At 52.2% G+C, this 20213-nt stretch overlaps 1 protein-coding gene across 3 annotated transcripts in view; it reads left to right on the top strand.

The window, feature by feature from the left end:
* aplp2 (amyloid beta (A4) precursor-like protein 2) overlaps window positions 1-20213 on the top strand; it is a 46886-nt gene continuing 26673 nt past the window's right edge. For 2 of the 3 annotated variants that reach the window (XM_066710966.1, XM_066710983.1), the window contains exon 1: window positions 2-251. In XM_066710966.1, coding sequence (XP_066567063.1) covers window positions 180-251 — 72 coding nt within the window. In that variant the 5' untranslated portion in view covers window positions 2-179. Of the gene's footprint in view, window positions 252-20213 lie in introns of all 3 variants that reach the window. The other variant, XM_066710975.1, reaches the window with a different exon arrangement.

Genomic DNA, 20213 nt, shown 5'->3' on the forward strand with positions numbered 1-20213 from the left:
TCCGCGGGGGGAGAGCCGACGCCTGGTGGCGCAGCGGCTCAGTCGTGCAGGAGTAACGGGACAGAGAGGCCATCGCGCCGACAGCAGGACGACTGTACACGGCTTTCCTCTCGCAGCGGTGGTGGAAGCGCTCCGTCCTGACCGACACGCAACCGAGACCGGCGGAGACGACCTCGAAGATGGGTTCAGTGCCCGTGATCTCGGTGCTGTTCCTGGGCATCGCAGTCCCAGCCCTGGCCGGCTACATCGAGGTAAGAGTGGCGGGCTGGGATGGACCCGCATTGCCGCGCCGGACCCGCACTGATTGCCCGGGATTGCGTTGCCGGTGGTTGGGTTTTTTTTGTGCCACATTTGGTTGTTTTCCATCCTGGTCCATTGCTGTCTTCTAACTGTGCTGCACAGTGTTGCACCACCTCGGATTGAATAACGGGTTATTCTCTGCTGGAGAAACGCTCGTTTTTATTGTGCTTTATAGCTGGTTGCATGATTGAATCCCAGGGCTCGGCTGCCTGTTAACGCCAGCCTATATCAACCACAACAGTCATTTCAAAAGCCGTGTGACAAAGGGTGGATCTGTAAGCATGCATTCACACAGGGGTGAAGTTTCTCGTTATACCCTAATTATGCGCATTTTCGGTCCCGTCCAGCCGCCCCCATTCTGGGTGAAGTGGTTCATTTGTGATGTCACACTGGACACCTGGGCTCGCCGCGCTGCGCGTTACTTTTCATCTGTTACTATTATTATGATGTTTATTCTTAGTATTATCACTGTTATTGTTGTTCTTCTTATTGATATGAATATTGTAACTGTATAAAGACAGACCCGTCACCGCGGCGGGGATGTGGGCAGTCGTGTGCCGGGCGGTGCGGTGCCTGTGCGGGGCCGGACTCGGGCATTGCGGGGCTGTGATTAGCCGCACCGCCGCAGAGATCAAGTGAAAGACGGCGGGTCTGGCGCCCGGTCAAGGCGGGGTGTCGGGCCCGGGGGAAGCCGAGCGGCCGGGCAGGGTGGCAAGAGTGACACCTCGGTGCCAGCGGGTAGCGTTGACAATGCATGTGAAATGCGAGCTGGCAGTCTTGATTTCTTTACAGCTATTGGTCTATTATGAGCGGAAACCCTTTATAGATCTTGTTGCCACTCGAATAAATCACAATGCAGTATCATGTTGGAGGTGATTGAGTGTTCAGTGTGTGATACTAGATTAACTATCCGGGGAAAGGTCGGGAAACATTTCATGCATTTAAAAGAAAACCTGTAAAATTGGAGGGCGTTGGAAAGGCAGCCCTTAGCATCGTCACAATTAATACTGAAAATTGGATCAATTAAGGGCGTTCAATTACACTGGAATGACAGCCGTGCTCGCAGTGTGTGACGGTCGCCTGTTTCAGCTCACATGTCTGCAGGTTGCACAGTGACACCAGTGATTCAGGAATAAAGAAAGAAATGCATGATGCTAGCAATAAATAATAAACATAATTGGGAATACAGACATGTAGGTCATGGGGATTTTGTCATAGGGACTGGATACTTAAACAGTAATGTAGTATTTGATATTTGATAGACTATAAATGCCATAGAGGAGCAACAGAAATCAAAATGTTTTTATTTTGTATCATATTAACCATGAAAAGTCACCGAATCTCAGCCACATAACATCCCAGCGAGTCCACACAGAGGTTCAATATTTTACGCCATTATATAATATGTATATAATAAGCCTCCTGTGAAACATTTATGAGGCTCTTATAACCAGAGCGTGGATGAAGGCAACTCCTGGTTTCCCGCAGAGCATCAGTGGCTGGTGTCAGACGGCCCTGTTTGTCTTGCGCTCCAGGGCTCAGGGAGACGTATCGCTGTGCGGCAGGGTGGCGTTGTTTTGGGCTCCGGTAACCCTGTCCCTCTCTCTCTCTCGGGTCTGGACTCGGATCTCTTACCCGCCCCGACTAAACGAGATGTAATACCTTGTGGAATGGCTTCTCAAGAGCCTGCAAGGAAGTGTGGTGCTCCTTTCTTTCTTTCATCCTTTCTAGCCTTTCATCCACTTTTCTCTTTCTGTCTGTCTCTCTTTCAGCAGAGTGTATGCCAGCTGATGTGCAGTGCTGGTGATTAGTTGTCGTTTGTTTACCTAGTTGAGCTCTTGTCATCCGCCTATGACTCGGTATTGACAGCGACATAATAAACCCTGGCTCTGAACGGCAGCTGGCATCCGGGAGTCTGTGGCTTTGTGGTGACGGCGTTTGCTTTGCCGTATAGAGCCGTGTTTGGGGCCGCACTGTGTGGCGTCTCTCTGTCCATCGGAGCACTGGATTGGTTGTGGGAGGTGGGAGACGGAGGCTGTGGACCCCAGTCTGCGGCACTGCGTATAACAGTGCAGCAGCCAAGCAAGGCCCTGCAGGACGGCCCAGCCCTCCGTTCAAGGGAAGTGAATTTCACACTCTCCTGATTCCAGCGCTGGGGTGTTAATTGCCTTGTCATGGGGGGGACGGGGATGGGGACGGGAGACATAGCCCTCCTTAGTCCGACACCTGCTTCAGACCGAAACTTTAAACAACCCTGTCACTCGCTAACAATCCCTCTTCAGACGCTCACTGGCAGCTTGTGCCGCGCAGGAATTTTCCTTCTGCCAAATGTACACCGTAGCTGCCATGGAGTAATGTGTTTTTAATTAGTGATTGGACGGGATTGGATTGAACGAGGCTGAGCTTCTGATTTCGCCCCGGGAGACAGAAGCCTCCTCGAATCCCGTTACTGAGCACTTTATGCACGCTTGCAGTACGCACTGCTCCGGGTTTGGACCGACTCCTAGACGAGAAATCCAATCGCTTCTGGACACGGTTCACCGCACATGCCGTGAGGAAGTGTGGGCCCAGCCAGGATCTCCCTCTCGCCTGTCCTCTCCTTCCTGTTTCTCCCTTTCTTTCTTAACCTCCAATTATCTTTTCCTTTAACCGCTTTTCTTCCTTTCTCTTTATTTTTCTCCCCCCTCGCTTGTGGTCCCTGGGTGTTTCTGTGTGCAACGATAAAGAATTGGGTCTTCCCCCCCCGCCCCTGCAGTTTCTGTCTGATGTATCATGACCCTGGAAAGGGGAAGATCGTGGAGGGGAAGTGGAGGAAAACAAAGGGGGCTTCCTGTTGCAGCAGGCAGGTGGGGTTAGATATTGTGCAGCCTCCCAGCAACATTTGACCAGTCTTCTGTAAAACATTGATCAGGCCCGGAAAAATCGGCCGTGGGTGAATGCAACCTTTCAGTTCCCCTGTGACGGAGATGTGTCACAGAAAAGCACAGCGCTGTTTTCTCCAGAGTGTGACAGTTCAGTGCACTTCTCCATTTCTGACTGTTCGACAATCCGTCTCTCTGCAGCACTCGCTCATGCTGTGTAACATTTCACCTTTTAATTAATGCACAGGTGTTCGCTGAAGTACTGGCAGCATTAACAATCCTGTAGATCGAACACCTCTGGGAGGAACTGGAATCAGGAATTGGGATTTGTAAATGCTGGCTCAGTATGCAGGAGGACTGGCACAGCATGCCCCCTGCCGCCTATCAATAATTGCCACAGAGGTCGTTAGTTGGGCCTGCGCTAAACAGCAGACTTTCAACTTTTGTTCTCCCAAAAATGCCTCGTTACCTCACAACCCAATTAGTTTTCCTCTCTTGGCTTCAGTTGTTCACATCTTCTCTCTGCCATGACTTACCCTCTCGCCTCATAACGAAATCTGCTGAATACATTCGGGAAATGATCACCCTGGAAAGTTGTGAAATTGTAGGTGAGAAATACAAAATGAAAAAAGGGAAATGATTCCAGTCGAGCCGTCATAGAAAAAGCTCCCCTTTGACACGTATGCACACGCACACTCGACTGAACTCGCACTCTCGCACACGCACACACAGTGGAGCCGGGGCTGTAAGGCAGTGCAGTGTCTTGGAGTCCGTGCTATGCGTAGGCCGGCACTCACTGATACGGCACACAGATTAAGGCCAAGACAACATAGCTGGAATATTTCTCCCTGCGCTGCGTCCCACACTGCGGCGTTGGGGGCGGGGGGGTAGTGCAGCCAGGCCAGAGCACGGACCTGGGAGAAATGAGAATTACAGTCCAAATTACAACCGCCACCTGAAGTGCCGGCGTTACCATCATAGTGCCGTTCTGTTCAGTTGCGCCGATGCGGTGGAATTTGGCAGAGAAGGTGACGGACAGAGCAATGTTGTGCATTGTAATTGTCACCCAGCAGCAGTCAGCCCGGAGAGGTCGGCGTGTGGGTCTCAAGCGTGACACTGCTGGCGTCATGGGACTGTCACAGCGTTGCACATCAAACGGTTCTGTGAATTACGAACCGGCCGCAACGGCACGGCGGCCAGTGCCATATCTCTCCCCCTCCGTCTCTGTGGATAAAAGCCTCCGTGCCAGGACTGCATATTTGTTTAGGCAGGTGTGTGCGAAGCCCTGAGCCTGCAGGTTTTCACCACAACGTATCTGCTTTTCCCTACATGGCGTCCCCAGCTGTGTAAACAGCATCTTCTGCAAGAGTGTGCAGCAAATATCGGCAAGGCCAAGCGCCAGCGGTGTGTCTGCCGCCGTGTCCGGAGCTGTGTTGTCTCTGAGTCAAGGCTGCTGTTTGTCTGATACGGCTTTCAGCTGCTGGAGGATCAGCAGACATTGTGAGCCTTTACAACTCTACACAACAGCACAGCAGACTAATGTACAGTATGGCACAGTATAGGACACTAGAATACAGCACAGTGCACTAGAGCAGGGGTTCCCAAACCGGTCCAGGAGGACCCCCTTTCCTGTAGATTTTTGGTCCAACCGAGCTCTTAATTGCTTAATTGATTCCTTGATTGAACTAAGAATGCTGTATAACGCTCAATTATATAACTAAGAGCTCCGAACAAAAACCAGCAGGGCAGGGTGTCCTCGGGCACCAGTTTGGGAACCCCTGCACTAGAGTACAGCACAGCGCACTTGAGTTAAGTAGAGCACAGCATAGCACTCTAAATTAGGGTACAGCACAGTGCAGTAGAGTACAGCACCGCACACTTAAGTACAGTAGGCACTTCCATGGCATCTCGGCTCAGAGGAAGCAGCTGTGAGTGCCAGCAGACGCACGGTAGCCTGGAGGACTCTCCCCCCCCGTGCCAGCTGCCATGGGGAAACGTAGGGCTCGCAAGGTGATTGTCAGATGAGGACGTGAAGTCCGGAAACCAGCCTCGACCACATTCTGCTACCAGAGCGCCGGGCGGCGATGCGTGGCGCCGCATTTCTCGTAAAAAAATCCCGTCTGCTCTCTCTTTAAATAGATGCCTGTTGTTCCCCATGCAGAGGCGAGGAGTCGAGAGGAAATGCGCTATCTAAATGCAAATTGTCGTCGGCTGCGAGCGTTTCAGTTGCTTTAGAGGTGCGAATCGCTGTGAATAGGTGTCTCTGTCAGACAATGCGATGCATGTGAACGAGGTGGCAAATTCCCAGGTCCCCTGTTTCACAGCGGAGAAAAGCAAGAGACAGAGCTGCTACCTCTGGCTTTGCGGCATTCAAATCTCTTTTTCAAAAATAAAAGACAGGAGAGCGAGTGAGAGACAGACAGAGAGAACAGAAGTATTGGAGGATGGTACAGTCTTGAATCGAGTCTCTGTGGGATTGTGCAGACTCGTTTGCTGTCTGTTCCCATTATGATTAAGAGTCAGAACTGTCTGTTTCCCACTGGTGTTGAGAGCCGGGCCGGTCCACCTCCCATCAGCACCGAGACAGCAGTCAAGTGTCCTACTGGCAGATCTTCAGTACTCTCTGGGCAGTGTCCTGGACGAGGCTAATCAGACTTGTTACGTTAAAATCCCTCACCACAACTCCCCTCCCCCACCTTAAAGATGAAGAGAAAAACTCTCACAATGAAACACTCTTGTGTGTTGTTTCCCCATTCCTGCAAATCCCCGTAAATCTGGGAGAAAGGGAACATTCTGTACTTGGCTCCGAGAGAGGCATCGCAGAACAGATCAAATAATCCCATCGTGATGCGAGAGTCATGTCTTGGCCTCGGCTGCAGACCCGTTCCCTGTTCACACCTCCTGCCAACCCCCCCAGCTCCTCGGCACGCCTCCCTGATGCCCCCCCCCTGACCCGTCACCTTGTAGTCGCTGTAAACACATCTGTGATGAATAATGTGCTGCAGGAAACGTTTCGCTTTGCTTGTCCCACCCTTTATTGGGGATTCACCGTGCAATAAACTACAGCAACGTCTCTCTGGTTCCTGACAATCAGGCTTGAATGGTATAATCTCCACACCGTGGCTCCTGCTTTTATGCATGACTGCGGCTCCTCTCACGGTGGACGAGAGTACGGTCACGTGGAGATGAATGGGGCCACGGGGACTGGTTTGTGCTGTCGGTCACCTTGGCTGAACGGCGCAGGCCCCGGTCCGCTGGGCCCCTTGCGTGTCCGCTATTAATGTCACGAGTATCCGCAGCTCGGCGTTAGGAACGAGGAGGCGCTGAGCTTGACTTCAAATCTTGCAGTTTCGTTTATGCAGGTTCAGGGTTAGTCCGGACTTTCCTTTTCGTAAACACCTGCTCCCTCCCACCGTCGTCAGCTCAGTGCCTTGGCGCGTCCCTGCCGGGCCCAGATAACGCAGCGTCTTTGCTTGGCTGAAAACAAATCAAATCAAAACAGAAAACGATAACCTGTAGTGAATTCACTAAGGGATGTGAAGCGAGCCGTCTCACGCCCGCTGCATCGCGCGGGAGTCCTCGCTCCCTTCGGTCCCCCCCCAGCTCCTGGGGTACGACTGCCATGGGGAGCGTGGGTGTTGTGTAGAGAAACGCCGCGAGTGTCACCGCCACATCACGACAGGAAGTGCAGGAGTAATCACAGGCCGGGGCATCCAACCAGGTGTGTGGAGAGTTGCTCAAGTTGCTCTATTTTTTGTGAGACAGTGTTGTCCGCTGCGATGGTGATGTCAGGCTCCCGCGGGTGGTGGCGTCGTCATCCGTTTGGTCTTGCCTGAGCGAGACCAGTACACTCCTGTTGCCCAGCTCCAGTCTGACTCAGAGATTCACACATTTTCTGTGGGCTGTGGGTGGTCTCAGTGGGCCGGCCACACACCTGGAAACCCAGGCTGCCAGCCCTCATGCTCAAAGGCGCCACGCTACCATGCCTCAGTGCCCGGCCGTGTGCAGGGCGTGTTTCTCTCCTGGTTTTATTGATGTGCAGAAAAGCAAAATGTATGTTTTTCTGTTGGAGAGCGAGTTCTCTGAGTGGCTGGTGGCCTCAGTGCTGAGAGTGTGAGTGTGCGCACGAGTCTGTCTGCGTGTCTGCGTGTGCGCCTGCCTGTGCGCCTCTGTGTGGAATGTCTGCAGGAGTGTGTGTGTGTGTGTGTGACTGTGCGTGTCTGCATGTCTGTGCATGCCTGTGAGAGTCTGTTTGTTGTTTTTCTGTGGGTCGCTCTCTCTCTGTGAGTGTGAGTGTGAGTGGTGACTCATCCTGTGTTTATCAGCCAGTGCTCATTATCTCTGTGTTTGAAAGGGTCTCGGTTAGGAATTAAACCCAGCAGGGAAACGGAGGCTGTTTTGTGGCCGCCAAGCCGCATTGTTTGCCCTTAATTTGCAGGAACTTATGCATCCAGATCTTCAGAGCTCTCAGTGAAGCCGGGCCTTGAGGGGAGCTTTTCAATTATTGCCATTACTTCTGCCTTGCTTTTATTTGTTTTGTTTTTGCCTCATTTGTATTGTTTTTATTTGTTGATTTGTTGCTTTCTTTTCTTAATTTTTTTGTGTTGGGAGACAAAATAATGGATACAAAAACACCCAGACAAAGCAATCGACCTGATTTCAAAGGGTTTCTAAGTTCTACAGCAACCCCTACAGCCGTTTGAAGTCTAAGTGGGTTGTGTCTCACTGTTAGGCATTCCTGTGTTGCGCCTGGAATCTCCCTTTTCATAGTTACACCTTTCAGCAATCTGTGATGCGATTGTAGCCATTGATCTATGGACTATAGGGCCCAGACTGGAGTGGTGCTGTGAGGACTATAGGGCCCAGACTGGAGCGGCGCTGTGGGGACTATAGGGCCCAGACTGGAGCGGCGCTGTGGGGACTATAGGGCCCAGACTGGAGCGGCGCTGTGGGGACTATAGGGCCCAGACTGGAGCGGTGCTGTGAGGACTATAGGGCCCAGACTGGAGCGGCGCTGTGGGGACTATAGGGCCCAGACTGGAGCGGCGCTGTGGGGACTATAGGGCCCAGACTGGAGCGGCGCTGTGGGGACTATAGGGCCCAGACTGGAGCTGCGCTGTGGGGACTATAGGGCCCAGACTGGAGCGGCACTTTGTGGACTATAGGGCTCAGACTGGAGCGGCGCTGTGTGTACTATAGGGCCAGACTGGAGCGGCGCTGTGTGGACTATAGGGCCCAGACTGGAGCGGCGCTGTGTGGACTATAGGGCCCAGACTGGAGCGGCGCTGTGTGGACTATAGGGCCCAGACTGGAGCGGCGCTGTGGGGACTATAGGGCCCAGACTGGAGCGGCGCTGTGGGGACTATAGGGCCCAGACTGGAGCGGCGCTGTGTGGACTATAGGGCCCAGACTGGAGCGGCGCTGTGGGGACTGTAGGGCCCAGACTGGAGCCAGTGACTCAGTCTGCACTCAGGGAGTTTCTGAACTGTCGACTCACAATCTCCCCAAAATAAGATCACGCTCTTGATCTTCAGCACCTGGGCTTGGCTCAGACACAAAAGCCTGCAGCGAGTGTCGTTTTTCTGTCTTTCCCGTCTCTTGCTCAGCACTGTGTGCCTGTGCTTGTAATCGGTTGTGCTGATGATGCAGGGCGCCGCTGGATAGAGCCACCAGGCAGATGAATTACAGCCACAACATCAGCAGTAATATTAGTAACGCCAACAATGATGGCGACAGTAGCCGGTGTCGTTGCTCACGGTGTCAGATGCAGGCAGGAAACGGGTCTCGCCTGCTGGGTGGTCGTGTTACACGTACCGTGGCTGGTGATTTACGGTTCTGTTGCGTGCCAAGGCCTCCTGGACTGGACGATGGGGCGGCAGCTCTGCTCCACCTCTTGGCACGACCTTTGTCCCCCTGACTGTGAAACGCAGACTTTGCCGGGGTGAGTGGGATCTGGAGCCCCATCCCCCCCGAGACACACTCGCACAGCTGCCCCACTGCAAGTGATCTGTGACTAGTGTGACGTGGTTTCTCTGAGGTTGTTCCTGGCTGTGACTGGCTGGTCAGGGGGTCAAGGGAGGGGGTGTATGGGAGCAGTCAGTCACCTCCCGGTGCAGTGCTGGGGATGGGACATGTAGGTTTCTAAGCATTTCTTGGTGCAGGTGAGCAATGAGAGTGTTAATGTGTGTCTGCGTATGTTCAGAGATGGAAATGTCAGGGTTTATGAGCTGCCAGCTGTTGTGCGCGTGTGCGAGGCGCTCAGTCTTTCATGCTTGTTCCCACATTTCCATTCAGAGACGTGCTGAGTGGGATAAACTATACACTTCACCTTCTCACTCCATACGTGCAGTGTGCACCAGGACTGCAGCTTTTCCCAGCCCGGTCTGAGCCGTCTGTCCTCCGTCGCATAGGAAACCACAGCACCGGGGCTGCGGACACACATGCACAGGACTCCAGCTGCTCTCAGTGTCGTACCGGACCTCGCCTGCAGTCCCAGCGCAGGTTGAATGGGGTGCTCTTTTCTGCATTCGCCAGTCCAGTTCCTCCCAGAGGGGATCTAGCGACAGGGTGGCGGTCAGTCTCTTACTGTCCCGTTCTCGTGATTGCTCTGTCCCTCCGTGCTTTTGACACCCTTCTGAATGCAGTGTTGCTATAGGCCGCCCGTGTGCGTCATGCCAGTGCAGCTTTAATGCTCCCAGGTTACCCGCTGCCAGGAGCTCCGACAGCTGTGATCGTAAACAGCTGTAACCCATTAACGCTGACGACGGCACCACTTCACATTGCCAACAACCAGTGCCTGGGTCACAATGGGCTACGCCACTCAGTTTCTCTCTCTCTCTCTCTCTATCTACTTCTCCTCTTCCTCCTTCCTCCACACGGAGCCCAGGGCCCGAGCCCAAAGCCGAAGAGAGGGGTGTATCATGTTTCAGATCTCTTCTCCGTTTCTACACCACTCCGCCAGTTTTTGGACCGTCAAAGACATCAGCAGGCATCTCCCCCGAGACCCCCAGCCAGGATAGGACTCCCTCGGCCAGTGTCTCTCTAGCCCAGACGTGACCGGCTCCGGTTTCAAACGAACATCGATATCTTCCACCCTGCAGCGTTGTGACCCGCGCCTCGCACACGTGGAGCTCCTCTCTCACTGGACCGCATTGTGTTCTGCGGTGAGTGAGACGCGCTGTGTGATGTGTAGATGTGTTAGGTGACTTCTCACAGCTCCTTATTTCAGAAGTCAGCCGTTGTGGGCAAAGACTTCAACCAGACGGACGGAGCGAGCGATTAGAGCGCAGCACAGCGCCGGTGAAGACAACAACAGTCCGAACAAATAAAGAGTGACAGCCTCCGAATGTTTCCCCCGAAAACGAGGGCAGCAGAGGCAGGCACCCTTTCGCTTACATCTCTGCGTTTGTTTTTATTCGCGCTTTCTCCGAGTCACGGTTGAGCGTGCCAGGCTGACGGGTGGAGGAAGTCTTTTTTAATTTTTGTACTTGTGTCTTTGAACATCTGCCATTCCAGGGCTCTATAAATAGGATCCCCACCAGCGCTAATAGAGGCTCTCGGCCCCTCCGTCAGCAGGCCTCTGTGTGTGAAGCCTCTTGCTATCTGGAGATGAGATCGTCGGCAGTGAGTCCGGTGCGCCGGGGACCCGGGAGCCGTGTGACATGGGGGCCTACGTGCTGCGGGACGCCGCTTGGCCATCTCTCCTGCGGTTCGGCTGCTCTGGTCTGCTGCCTCGCCCAGCTGGGGGGAGGTATGGACAGAGGGAGGGCAGCGATCGAGATGACCGGGGAGGAAGGAAATCGGGGGGAGATTGGTGGAGGAATTAAAGGGAGTTCGAGGGAAGAGGAAGAGAAGGAGAGATAGAGCTTGTCTCCTGAGACTGCTTCTCTCACACCACACCTTCCGATTTTTTTTTAAATTTGTTAACCCCCATCCCCCCTTTGCTTGATTTAAAAAATTGCGGAACAAAAATGCACACACACACACACACACACACACACACACACACACACGCACACACAATACTGTCCCGGCCTCCAGAACTGGAGCGTGTCTGTTGCCCTGCACCACTCCTGTGCCGTATTCCCCGATGGCACTGCCCCTCTCTGGCAGCCTGCGGTGGCCAGCTGACCGTCCGTCCATCCGGCACTTTCACCACCCAGCGAAGGCAGTAGTGGGACAGTTCGGTGCGTCTGTGTGAGAGAGGGCCCGTTTGCCGTCGGTCTCATTTCCACCCTGCACCCGCTGGCACAAGAACCATGCATTCCTGCGGCCAAGTTTCCCGCCCCACCCTGTCTCTCCCAGTCCCTGAGAGCACGAGCCAAACCAGCCTTGTTTACATACCTGTACTCTTACCAACCCATGTGACTTCTCCCGGCTCGATTTCTAAGCCAACTTTCTCTCTGACTCTACCTAGCTCACCCAGATGACCTGACCTTCCCCTGCCTCTCATTAGCCAATACTTTCTCGCCTTCCTTCCTCACTCTCTCTCAGCTCTGTTTCGAAGCCTGCTCTCCCTCCTTCCCCGTCCCAGTCTGTCAGCTCTTCCCTCCCTCCGGCCGGTCCGGGCGGCGGTGTCCTTATTAAACAGACGCCTTGTGGTGCTCGGGGGCTGTGGGCCGTGGTGACGTCGTGTTTGCTCCTGATTAATCGCACACAGTGAAGGTGTGGGCAGCAAAGGCCTGGCTGGGTTTGTCCTTGAACAGCACCTCTCTCTCTCACTTCGTGCTTTGTCTTTTTCTGTCTCCCTGTTGAGGTCAGAGCCAATACATGGAAAACACTGGACACCTGCCTCCATTACTGATACGAAATGCATACGTCCGTGTGGTGATGCAAAATGACTAACGTCGCCCAGAGTTCAGACCGTTGGCCTTTAAATGTGGGGGAGGCACGAAGAAATGCCCACCCCCTCTGTTTTCCTCTCTCTGAGTGATTAGCTGTCCCAATTTTGCAGCGAAGTACAAAGTCCACTGTTCTCAGGAAAATGGGAGGGAGAGAGAGGGGGTTGAGTTGGAGGAGTAAAGCATGAATTCCTGCTGCAGCTGATAAACGCACTGCAGGTGCCTTCTGAGAAAAACGGCACCGATCCACCAGACATGGAAAAAAACATTATATATATATATATATATATATTATATTTTGATTATATTCAGTCATTTTGTGTGGTGTCACAGTGCTGGGCTGTAGTGTCCTGTCACAGTGTAGTGTGGTGTCACAGTGCTGGGCTGTGGTGTCGTGTCACAGTGTGGTGTCACAGTGCTGGGCTGTAGTGTCGTGTCACAGTGCTGGGCTGTAGTGTCGTGTCACAGTGCTTGGCTGTAGTGTCCTGTCACAGTGTAGTGTGGTGTCACAGTGCTGGGCTGTGGTGTCGTGTCACAGTGTCGTGTCACAGTGCTGGGCTGTGGTGTCGTGTCACAGTGTGGTGTCACAGTGCTGGGCTGTAGTGTCGTGTCGTGTCACAGTGTAGTGTCATATCACAGTGTAGTGTCGTGTCACAGTGCTGGGCTGTAGTGTGGTGTCACAGTGCTGGGCTGTAGTGTCGTGTCGTGTCACAGTGTAGTGTCATATCACAGTGTAGTGTGGTGTCACAGTGCTGGGCTGTAGTGTGGTGTCACAGTGCTGGGCTGTAGTGTCGTGTCACAGTGTAGTGTCATATCACAGTGTAGTGTCACAGTGCTGGGCTGTAGTGTCGTGTCACAGTGTAGTGTCATATCACAGTGTAGTGTCACAGTGCTGGGCTGTAGTGTCGTGTCACAGTGCTGGGTTGTAGTGTCGTGTCACAGTGTGGTGTCACAGTGCTGGGCTGTAGTGTCATGTCACAGTGTGGTGTCACAGTGCTGGGCTGTGGTGTCGTGTCACAGTGTAGTGTCATATCACAGTGTGGTGTCACAGTGCTGGGCTGTAGTGTCGTGTCACAGTGTAGTGTCATATCACAGTGTAGTGTAGTGTCACAGTGCTGGGCTGTAGTGTCGTGTCACAGTGCTGGGCTGTAGTGTCGTGTCACAGTGTGGTGTCACAGTGCTGGGCTGTAGTGTCGTGTAACAGTGCTGGGCTGTAGTGTCGTGTAACAGTGCTGGGCTGTAGTGTCGTGTCACAGTGTAGTGTCATATCACAGTGTGGTGTCACAGTGCTGGGCTGTAGTGTCATGTCACAGTGTAGTGTGATGTCACAGTGCTGGGCTGTAGTGTCGTGTCACAGTGTAGTGTCATATCACAGTGTAGTGTAGTGTCACAGTGCTGGGCTGTAGTGTCGTGTCACAGTGCTGGGCTGTAGTGTCCTGTCACAGTGTAGTGTGGTGTCACAGTGCTGGGCTGTAGTGTCGTGTCACAGTGTAGTGTCACAGTGCTGGGCTGTAGTGTCGTGTAACAGTGCTGGGCTGTAGTGTCGTGTCACAGTGTAGTGTAGTGTCACAGTGCTGGGCTGTAGTGTCGTGTAACAGTGCTGGGCTGTAGTGTCGTGTCACAGTGCTGGGCTGTAGTGTCGTGTCACAGTGTAGTGTGATGTCACAGTGCTGGGCTGTAGTGTCGTGTCACAGTGTAGTGTCATATCACAGTGTAGTGTAGTGTCACAGTGCTGGGCTGTAGTGTCGTGTCACAGTGTAGTGTGATGTCACAGTGCTGGGCTGTAGTGTCGTGTCACAGTGTAGTGTCATATCACAGTGTAGTGTAGTGTCACAGTGCTGGGCTGTAGTGTCGTGTCACAGTGCTGGGCTGTAGTGTCCTGTCACAGTGTAGTGTGGTGTCACAGTGCTGGGCTGTAGTGTCGTGTCACAGTGCTGGGCTGTAGTGTCGTGTCACAGTGCTTGGCTGTAGTGTCCTGTCACAGTGTAGTGTGGTGTCACAGTGCTGGGCTGTAGTGTCGTGTCACAGTGCTTGGCTGTAGTGTCCTGTCACAGTGTAGTGTGGTGTCACAGTGCTGGGCTGTAGTGTCGTGTCACAGTGTGGTGTCACAGTGCTGGGCTGTAGTGTCGTGTCACAGTGTAGTGTCGTGTCACAGTGCTGGACTGTAGTGTCGTGTCATAGTGTAGTGTCGTGTCACAGTGTAGTGTCACAGTGCTGGGCTGTAGTGTCGTGTCACAGTGCTTGGCTGTAGTGTCGTGTCACAGTGTGGTGTCACAGTGCTGGGCTGTAGTGTCGTGTCACAGTGTAGTGTCATATCACAGTGTGGTGTCACAATGCTGGACTGTAGTGTCGTGTCACAGTGTAGTGTGGTGTCACAGTGTAGTGTCGTGTCACAATGCTGGACTGTAGTGTCGTGTCACAGTGTAGTGTGGTGTCACAGTGTAGTGTCGTGTCACAATGCTGGACTGTAGTGTCGTGTCACAGTGTAGTGTCATATCACAGTGTGGTGTCACAGTGCTGGACTGTAGAGTCGTGTCATAGTGTAGTGTCACAGTGCTGGGCTGTAGTGTCGTGTCACAGTGTGGTGTCACAGTGCTGGGCTGTAGTGTCGTGTCACAGTGTAGTGTCATATCACAGTGTTGTGTCACAATGCTGGACTGTAGTGCCGTGTCACAGTGCAGTGTGGTGTCACAGTGCTGGGCTGTAGTATCGTGTCACAGTGTCGTGTCACAGTGCTGGACTGTAGTGTCGTGTCATAGTGTAGTGTCACAGTGCTGGGCTGTAGTGTCGTGTCACAGTGTCGTGTCACAGTGCTGGGCTGTAGTGTCGTGTCACTGTGTGGTGTCATATCACAGTGTGGTGTCACAGTGCTGGGCTGGTGTGTCGTGTCACAGTGTAGTGTGGTGTCACAGTGCTGGGCTGTAGTGTCGTGTCACAGTGTGGTGTCACAGTGCTGGGCTGTAGTGTCGTGTCACAGTGTGGTGTCACAGTGCTGGGCTGTAGTGTCGTGTCACAGTGTAGTGTCGTGTCACAGTGCTGGACTGTAGTGTCGTGTCATAGTGTAGTGTCGTGTCACAGTGTCGTGTCACAGTGCTGGGCTGTAGTGTCGTGTCACAGTGCTTGGCTGTAGTGTGGTGTCACAGTGCTGGGCTGTAGTGTCGTGTCACAGTGTGGTGTCACAGTGCTGGGCTGTAGTGTCGTGTCACTGTGTGGTGTCATATCACAGTGTGGTGTCACAGTGCTGGGCTGGTGTGTCGTGTCACAGTGTAGTGTCACAATGCTGGGCGGCAGTGTGTTCAGGGTGGGGCTGTAATTTATTGTTTGCAGTTTCAGTACTAATAACAATGAAATGAAACAACACAATGATTTTTAAATTCTTTTTGAAAGAGACAGATATTTATTTTTATTGATCAAGAGACCAAACATAGTACACAAATGAACCAGACAATCCAAATTAAAAACACAATAAAAAACAAAGACTACCATATCCAAAGTAAAGCCAAAACCATTACCCAATTAAACCCCCCATAACATCATATTAAAATAATGAAATGTAATGAGAGATAGACAGAGGCAGAGAAATGGAAGGAAGGAGGTGGGGCGTGCACTGTGATGAAAAGAGAGAGAGAGCGGGGGGGCAGGGGATACAAGAAAAAGCAGGAAATGTAGAGAGAGAATGAACGGATTACGAGAATCTAGGAATGGTTACTCAGATGTTGCAGGAAAGAGGAATTGAGAGAGAGAGAGAGAAAAGGTAGATGGAGACGGAAGGTGGCTGGGTCTTGCTCCTTCTCTCTCTCCCTCTCTCTCTGCTCCGATTGTGTTTTTCCATCTATTTTTATCTGGAACATCTGGAGCCGGTGATGTCAGGGCTGTAAGCGGCTCAGGCCCTCGTGGGACAGTAAGCCGGGATAGAGAGGGCTGGCAGGGGTCACCACGGAGGAGGGAGAGGGAGAGAGGGCTTATACATCCAGCCAGAGAGGGAGGGAGAGAGCTTGAGTGAGACGACTAAAGGTGTGGAGAAGGCAGACGAGGGTGGAGGTACAGAAAAGCAGAGGGGCACAGGGATGAGAGAGACTCCAGAGGCCTGGTGCCCCCTTTATAGAGCAGCGTCTGAGAGAACTCCCCATGTCTCGCTCTCTAAATCAGTTCTGATTTTGTTTGTTGTTTTCACTCTTGTGTTTTGGTTTTCATTCTCTGCAGTCTGCTTTTATCCAAACAGGCATAAATACCCATTTTCACATCTTGAGTTTTATTTATTTGCTGTATTTATGTATTTGCCTTCCTCATGGGTACAGCAGCCGTATCTCTCGCCTGGGATGTGTTCAGAGTCGAAGGCCTCAGCGTTGTTGGACCGCAGTGCCCTGACACTTTGGTAGACTTACTGCCTAGTTTGCAGTGCAGTGAGTGGTGTTTCTGTTGGGTGAAGGCATCACACACACGCACGCACACACACGCACACACACACACGCACAACTGGCATCAGTGATTCATGGACAGGCAGCCCTGCAATCCCATTGGTCAGCCCTGCTCTTTATTAGACGGACTGGACGCCCCAGCTGTCCCAGTGTGTGTGCGCAGTGTGCAGTGCGGTGGGGCAGGGCAGTGTGCTCACAGTGCGTTGTGGTACTGGGCTGAACAGGGTAGGCAGCAGTCAGGGGAGAGTGCTGTGTGAGGGGGCGGGGGGCTGGGCTGTGCAGGGCTCCTGCTCCTGTCTCAAATCTGTGTCAAGAATAGCCTTCAGGCACTCTCTCTCCCTCTCTCCATTCCTCTGTAATTCTGTCTTGCCTCTGCTCTCTCTTGCCTCTCTCTCTCTCAATTCAATTCAGAGGCGCTTTATTGACATGATTATATGACATGTATTGCCGATCTTCTCTCTGTTTCTTCATTCTCCTGATTCTGTTGCCATCCCTCATCTCTCCTGAGCTGTCACAACACTGCTCTGATTATTCTCTCTTTCTCTTTCTCCCTCCTCTTTTTCTGCCATCTGTCTTTCTCTCTTGCTGTCTTGAAGCCATTAAAGTGCACTGTCCAGTCAGGCTTCAGCACAGTCATACATACACACCTGTGGAGCTGTGACCTGTGAACTCTGACCCCTGCGGTGCCGGCTGCAGGTGTGGATTGCTCGCCTTGTTGAAGTGAGCCCAGCTGACTGAGCGAGCGGTTACTGCAGCGCTAGTGCAGTGCAGAAATGTGTAGTGCAGTCCAATGTAGCACAGATTACCCACAATGCTGTAGGAGGAATCAGAATACAGTATCGAAAGAAAGCAGACATTCCACACAATGGTACAACACTTTACAGTACAGCATAGCAGTGCGTTTCAGCACAACACAGCTGAGAACAGTGCGGTACAGTAGCGCACCCCCCACACTGTGTAAACCGCAGAGTACACAATCGCACAGGGCAGCAGCACAGCTTACAAAAGCTCCTGTTCTTTCAGCGAAGGTCTGTTCAGGCATGCGTTTCTACAGCCCTGTAATTAGAACCTACCCCCCCCACATCCCGTGTCCCAGCACCCTCTCCCTCTCCTGGCGAATAGCTGAGATGCTTTAGGAGCTGGTTGCCTCTGATGGGCGTTTGAACAAGTCATCATTCAGGTCCGTGCAATCTGGGCTAGAGCGCAGCCAGTGTCCCCCGTCCCCCGTCCCCCCCCCCCACACACACACACACACACACACACACACACACACACTGTGTTTGCTCGTTCAGGATACCACTCCCCATTAACACACAGGTCTGGGAGAGCAGGTGAGGAGAGACTCAGTCAATCGGTCAGTCGGCCTGTATTTACTGGGAGCGGTGTTGTCCTGGGAATGTCAACCCTGAGTCCAACGTGAGAGTTTGTGTTCAGAGTCCTGTAAGAGAACGGCACAGTAGATCCATTACTACAGGGGGTAAGGAGAGGGATCACAGCTGGACCGGGTTTCTGTCCCGATCGGCCTCTTGCTCGGTGTGGCGAGCGGACCTCACTGCGCTACAGGAAGATCAACCAAACCAGATGACCGACGATTGTCTGAGCTTGACGGTGTCTGGCCGCGTGGCCGAGAGTTCCGAGAAGAGGGAAAAGGGACACAGTTTGAGGAACCTCAGTCTTTCTTAGTGCTGTGGAAACTTTTCGCTGTGGTATTTTTCTCTTTTACAATTTGACTAATACACACAGCCGCAGGGAAGGTTTCAGAGAAATCGCTTCCACACCGCAGACACGGAGAGCGAGCGAGAGAGTGAGTGATTGGAGTGCTGAGTCACTGTGCAATAGTGAAGTGAGGACTCCCTCACCCCCCCACACCCACAGTGGGGAGGGACTGTTGTGCTGGCTCTGCCCGGTGCGTTTCTGTCGCAGCGTGCTCTCTCTAACCCTTCCCACAGCGCACATGTCCAAAGGTCGCATGCAAATCCCCTCGAGCCCTATGGAGCCTTTTGTCGTCATTGGACCAGATTGATTGTTTTTATTGTTTGTTTTTGTTTAAGACTCGGCACTGTGCATCGAGCAGGCCAAGGGCATGTGACGTGTTAGCATTCATAGTGTACATGTCACTAAGTAGCAATATCATGGATTAAGTCAAAATGCAGGTAAATGGCACTGGCAGCAGTTGAAGTGCATTCTGGGATAGTGTGTTTTACAGGGCCCTGACAGCACTGATTTGGTTTTACAGTGAGGGGCCCCTGTAACACTACCAACAATGCACCCTGTCCCAGATCTGGGAGTGGAGCGCAGCGGGTTCAGGGAGCACAGGACCTTGAGCCCATGGATAGAACACCTCCGGGAGGATCTGGATGCGCGAATCGGCACTCTCGTTGCGCTGGAAGCCGCGCTGTGGGTGGGAGACGCATGTGTTTTGCATGTTCAGAACGCAATCAAATGTGGCTCTTCTGGATGCAAAACAGAGGCAAAGCAGCCTGGGACGTTGAGGCCCCTGTGTTCATTTAATCTGCGAGATCCACCACAGGATGGTTCGTCCAGTGCTTCTGCCCTAGTTTTACAGCAGTTTCCTGTGGGTTGAACCTGCCCTCGATGGGGTTTACTGTGCTGGACGCTGAGTAACCATGAAACACCCTAATCCCTTTCACACTGAATACTGGCAAAATGCAGGCAACGGTTCCCGGTTTTGCCAGTTTCCTTCCATTGCGTTTATTGGGCTATTGGTTCTAAGCAGGGCGCCGGTTCGGCTTGTACTCAGGACCGAGCCTCTCAAACAACAAATAGTCAGTATGGAAATGCAAATGATACGTTGCAGGTCATCAGGCTGTATGGTGTGTGTTTGTGTGTGGTCACTGGACCCAGCTGTCACAGATCATCTGAACCAGTGAACCCAGTATGAGACTCGGCTCTCAGTTCTTGGTTGTGTAATGAGGCATTGTGTGGGTCTTGACATATACTGCAGCGAAGTTAAATCAACTAAAATAAATGAGAAAAAAGCAAGACATGACATTGTGTGTGCAGATCTGCGATTTGACTGATTGCTCAAAACTACTTATTTTTTTTTTTTTTAAGTTTGACATTACTGCCTTAAAATCGAATAACTCAAAACAAACTACTATCAGTGTCTCTGTAATGCAGTCTAACACGTTTTAGGCTAGAGATTTATATTTTGCATGATTTATTGGTATATAACTTCTGACATGCGTGACAATAGTTAGCATTACACACGTCACCAACCTGTTGGTTCATCAGTAACACTCAAAATTGCTGCAACTACATTCTTTTCTTCCTCCGCCATTTCTAACGACCCGGTCTGTTTCTCATTAAGATCACAGTCACGAGTTCTTGGTCAAAGGTGGCTGAACCTGGTTGTGTTTTGGACCAAAAACGAAAATGCGCCCCTTTTCTAATCGGGACAACGCAAGGATGTGACGCATCATAAACCGGCATTCCTAGCCCTGCCTAACCGGCAATCGTTTTCTTGCCCCATTCACACAGACCTTGCCGGCAACAAAATGCCACCAAATTTCCAGCAATTGATACATATTTCATAGGCCTACTAACTGAGGCCCTGCTGTCTGGTAGTCTGTCGCTCTAATTGCCTTTGGGGAAGAGTGTCTGCTAATGACTGGTTATCGTTATCGTCGTTGTTGTTGTTGTTATTATTATTGTTAGTATTTATTTTTTTAATCCATGACACCATTCCGGTTGCTCTCGTTCCCCTGACCCCCGCCATCTCAGCACTGATCTTGAAGGCTGAGGAATCCAGCTGGCAGCATTAGACGGCGCTG

This window comes from Amia ocellicauda, chromosome 1 (assembly GCF_036373705.1).
Source record: "Amia ocellicauda isolate fAmiCal2 chromosome 1, fAmiCal2.hap1, whole genome shotgun sequence".
NCBI lineage: Eukaryota > Metazoa > Chordata > Actinopteri > Amiiformes > Amiidae > Amia > Amia ocellicauda.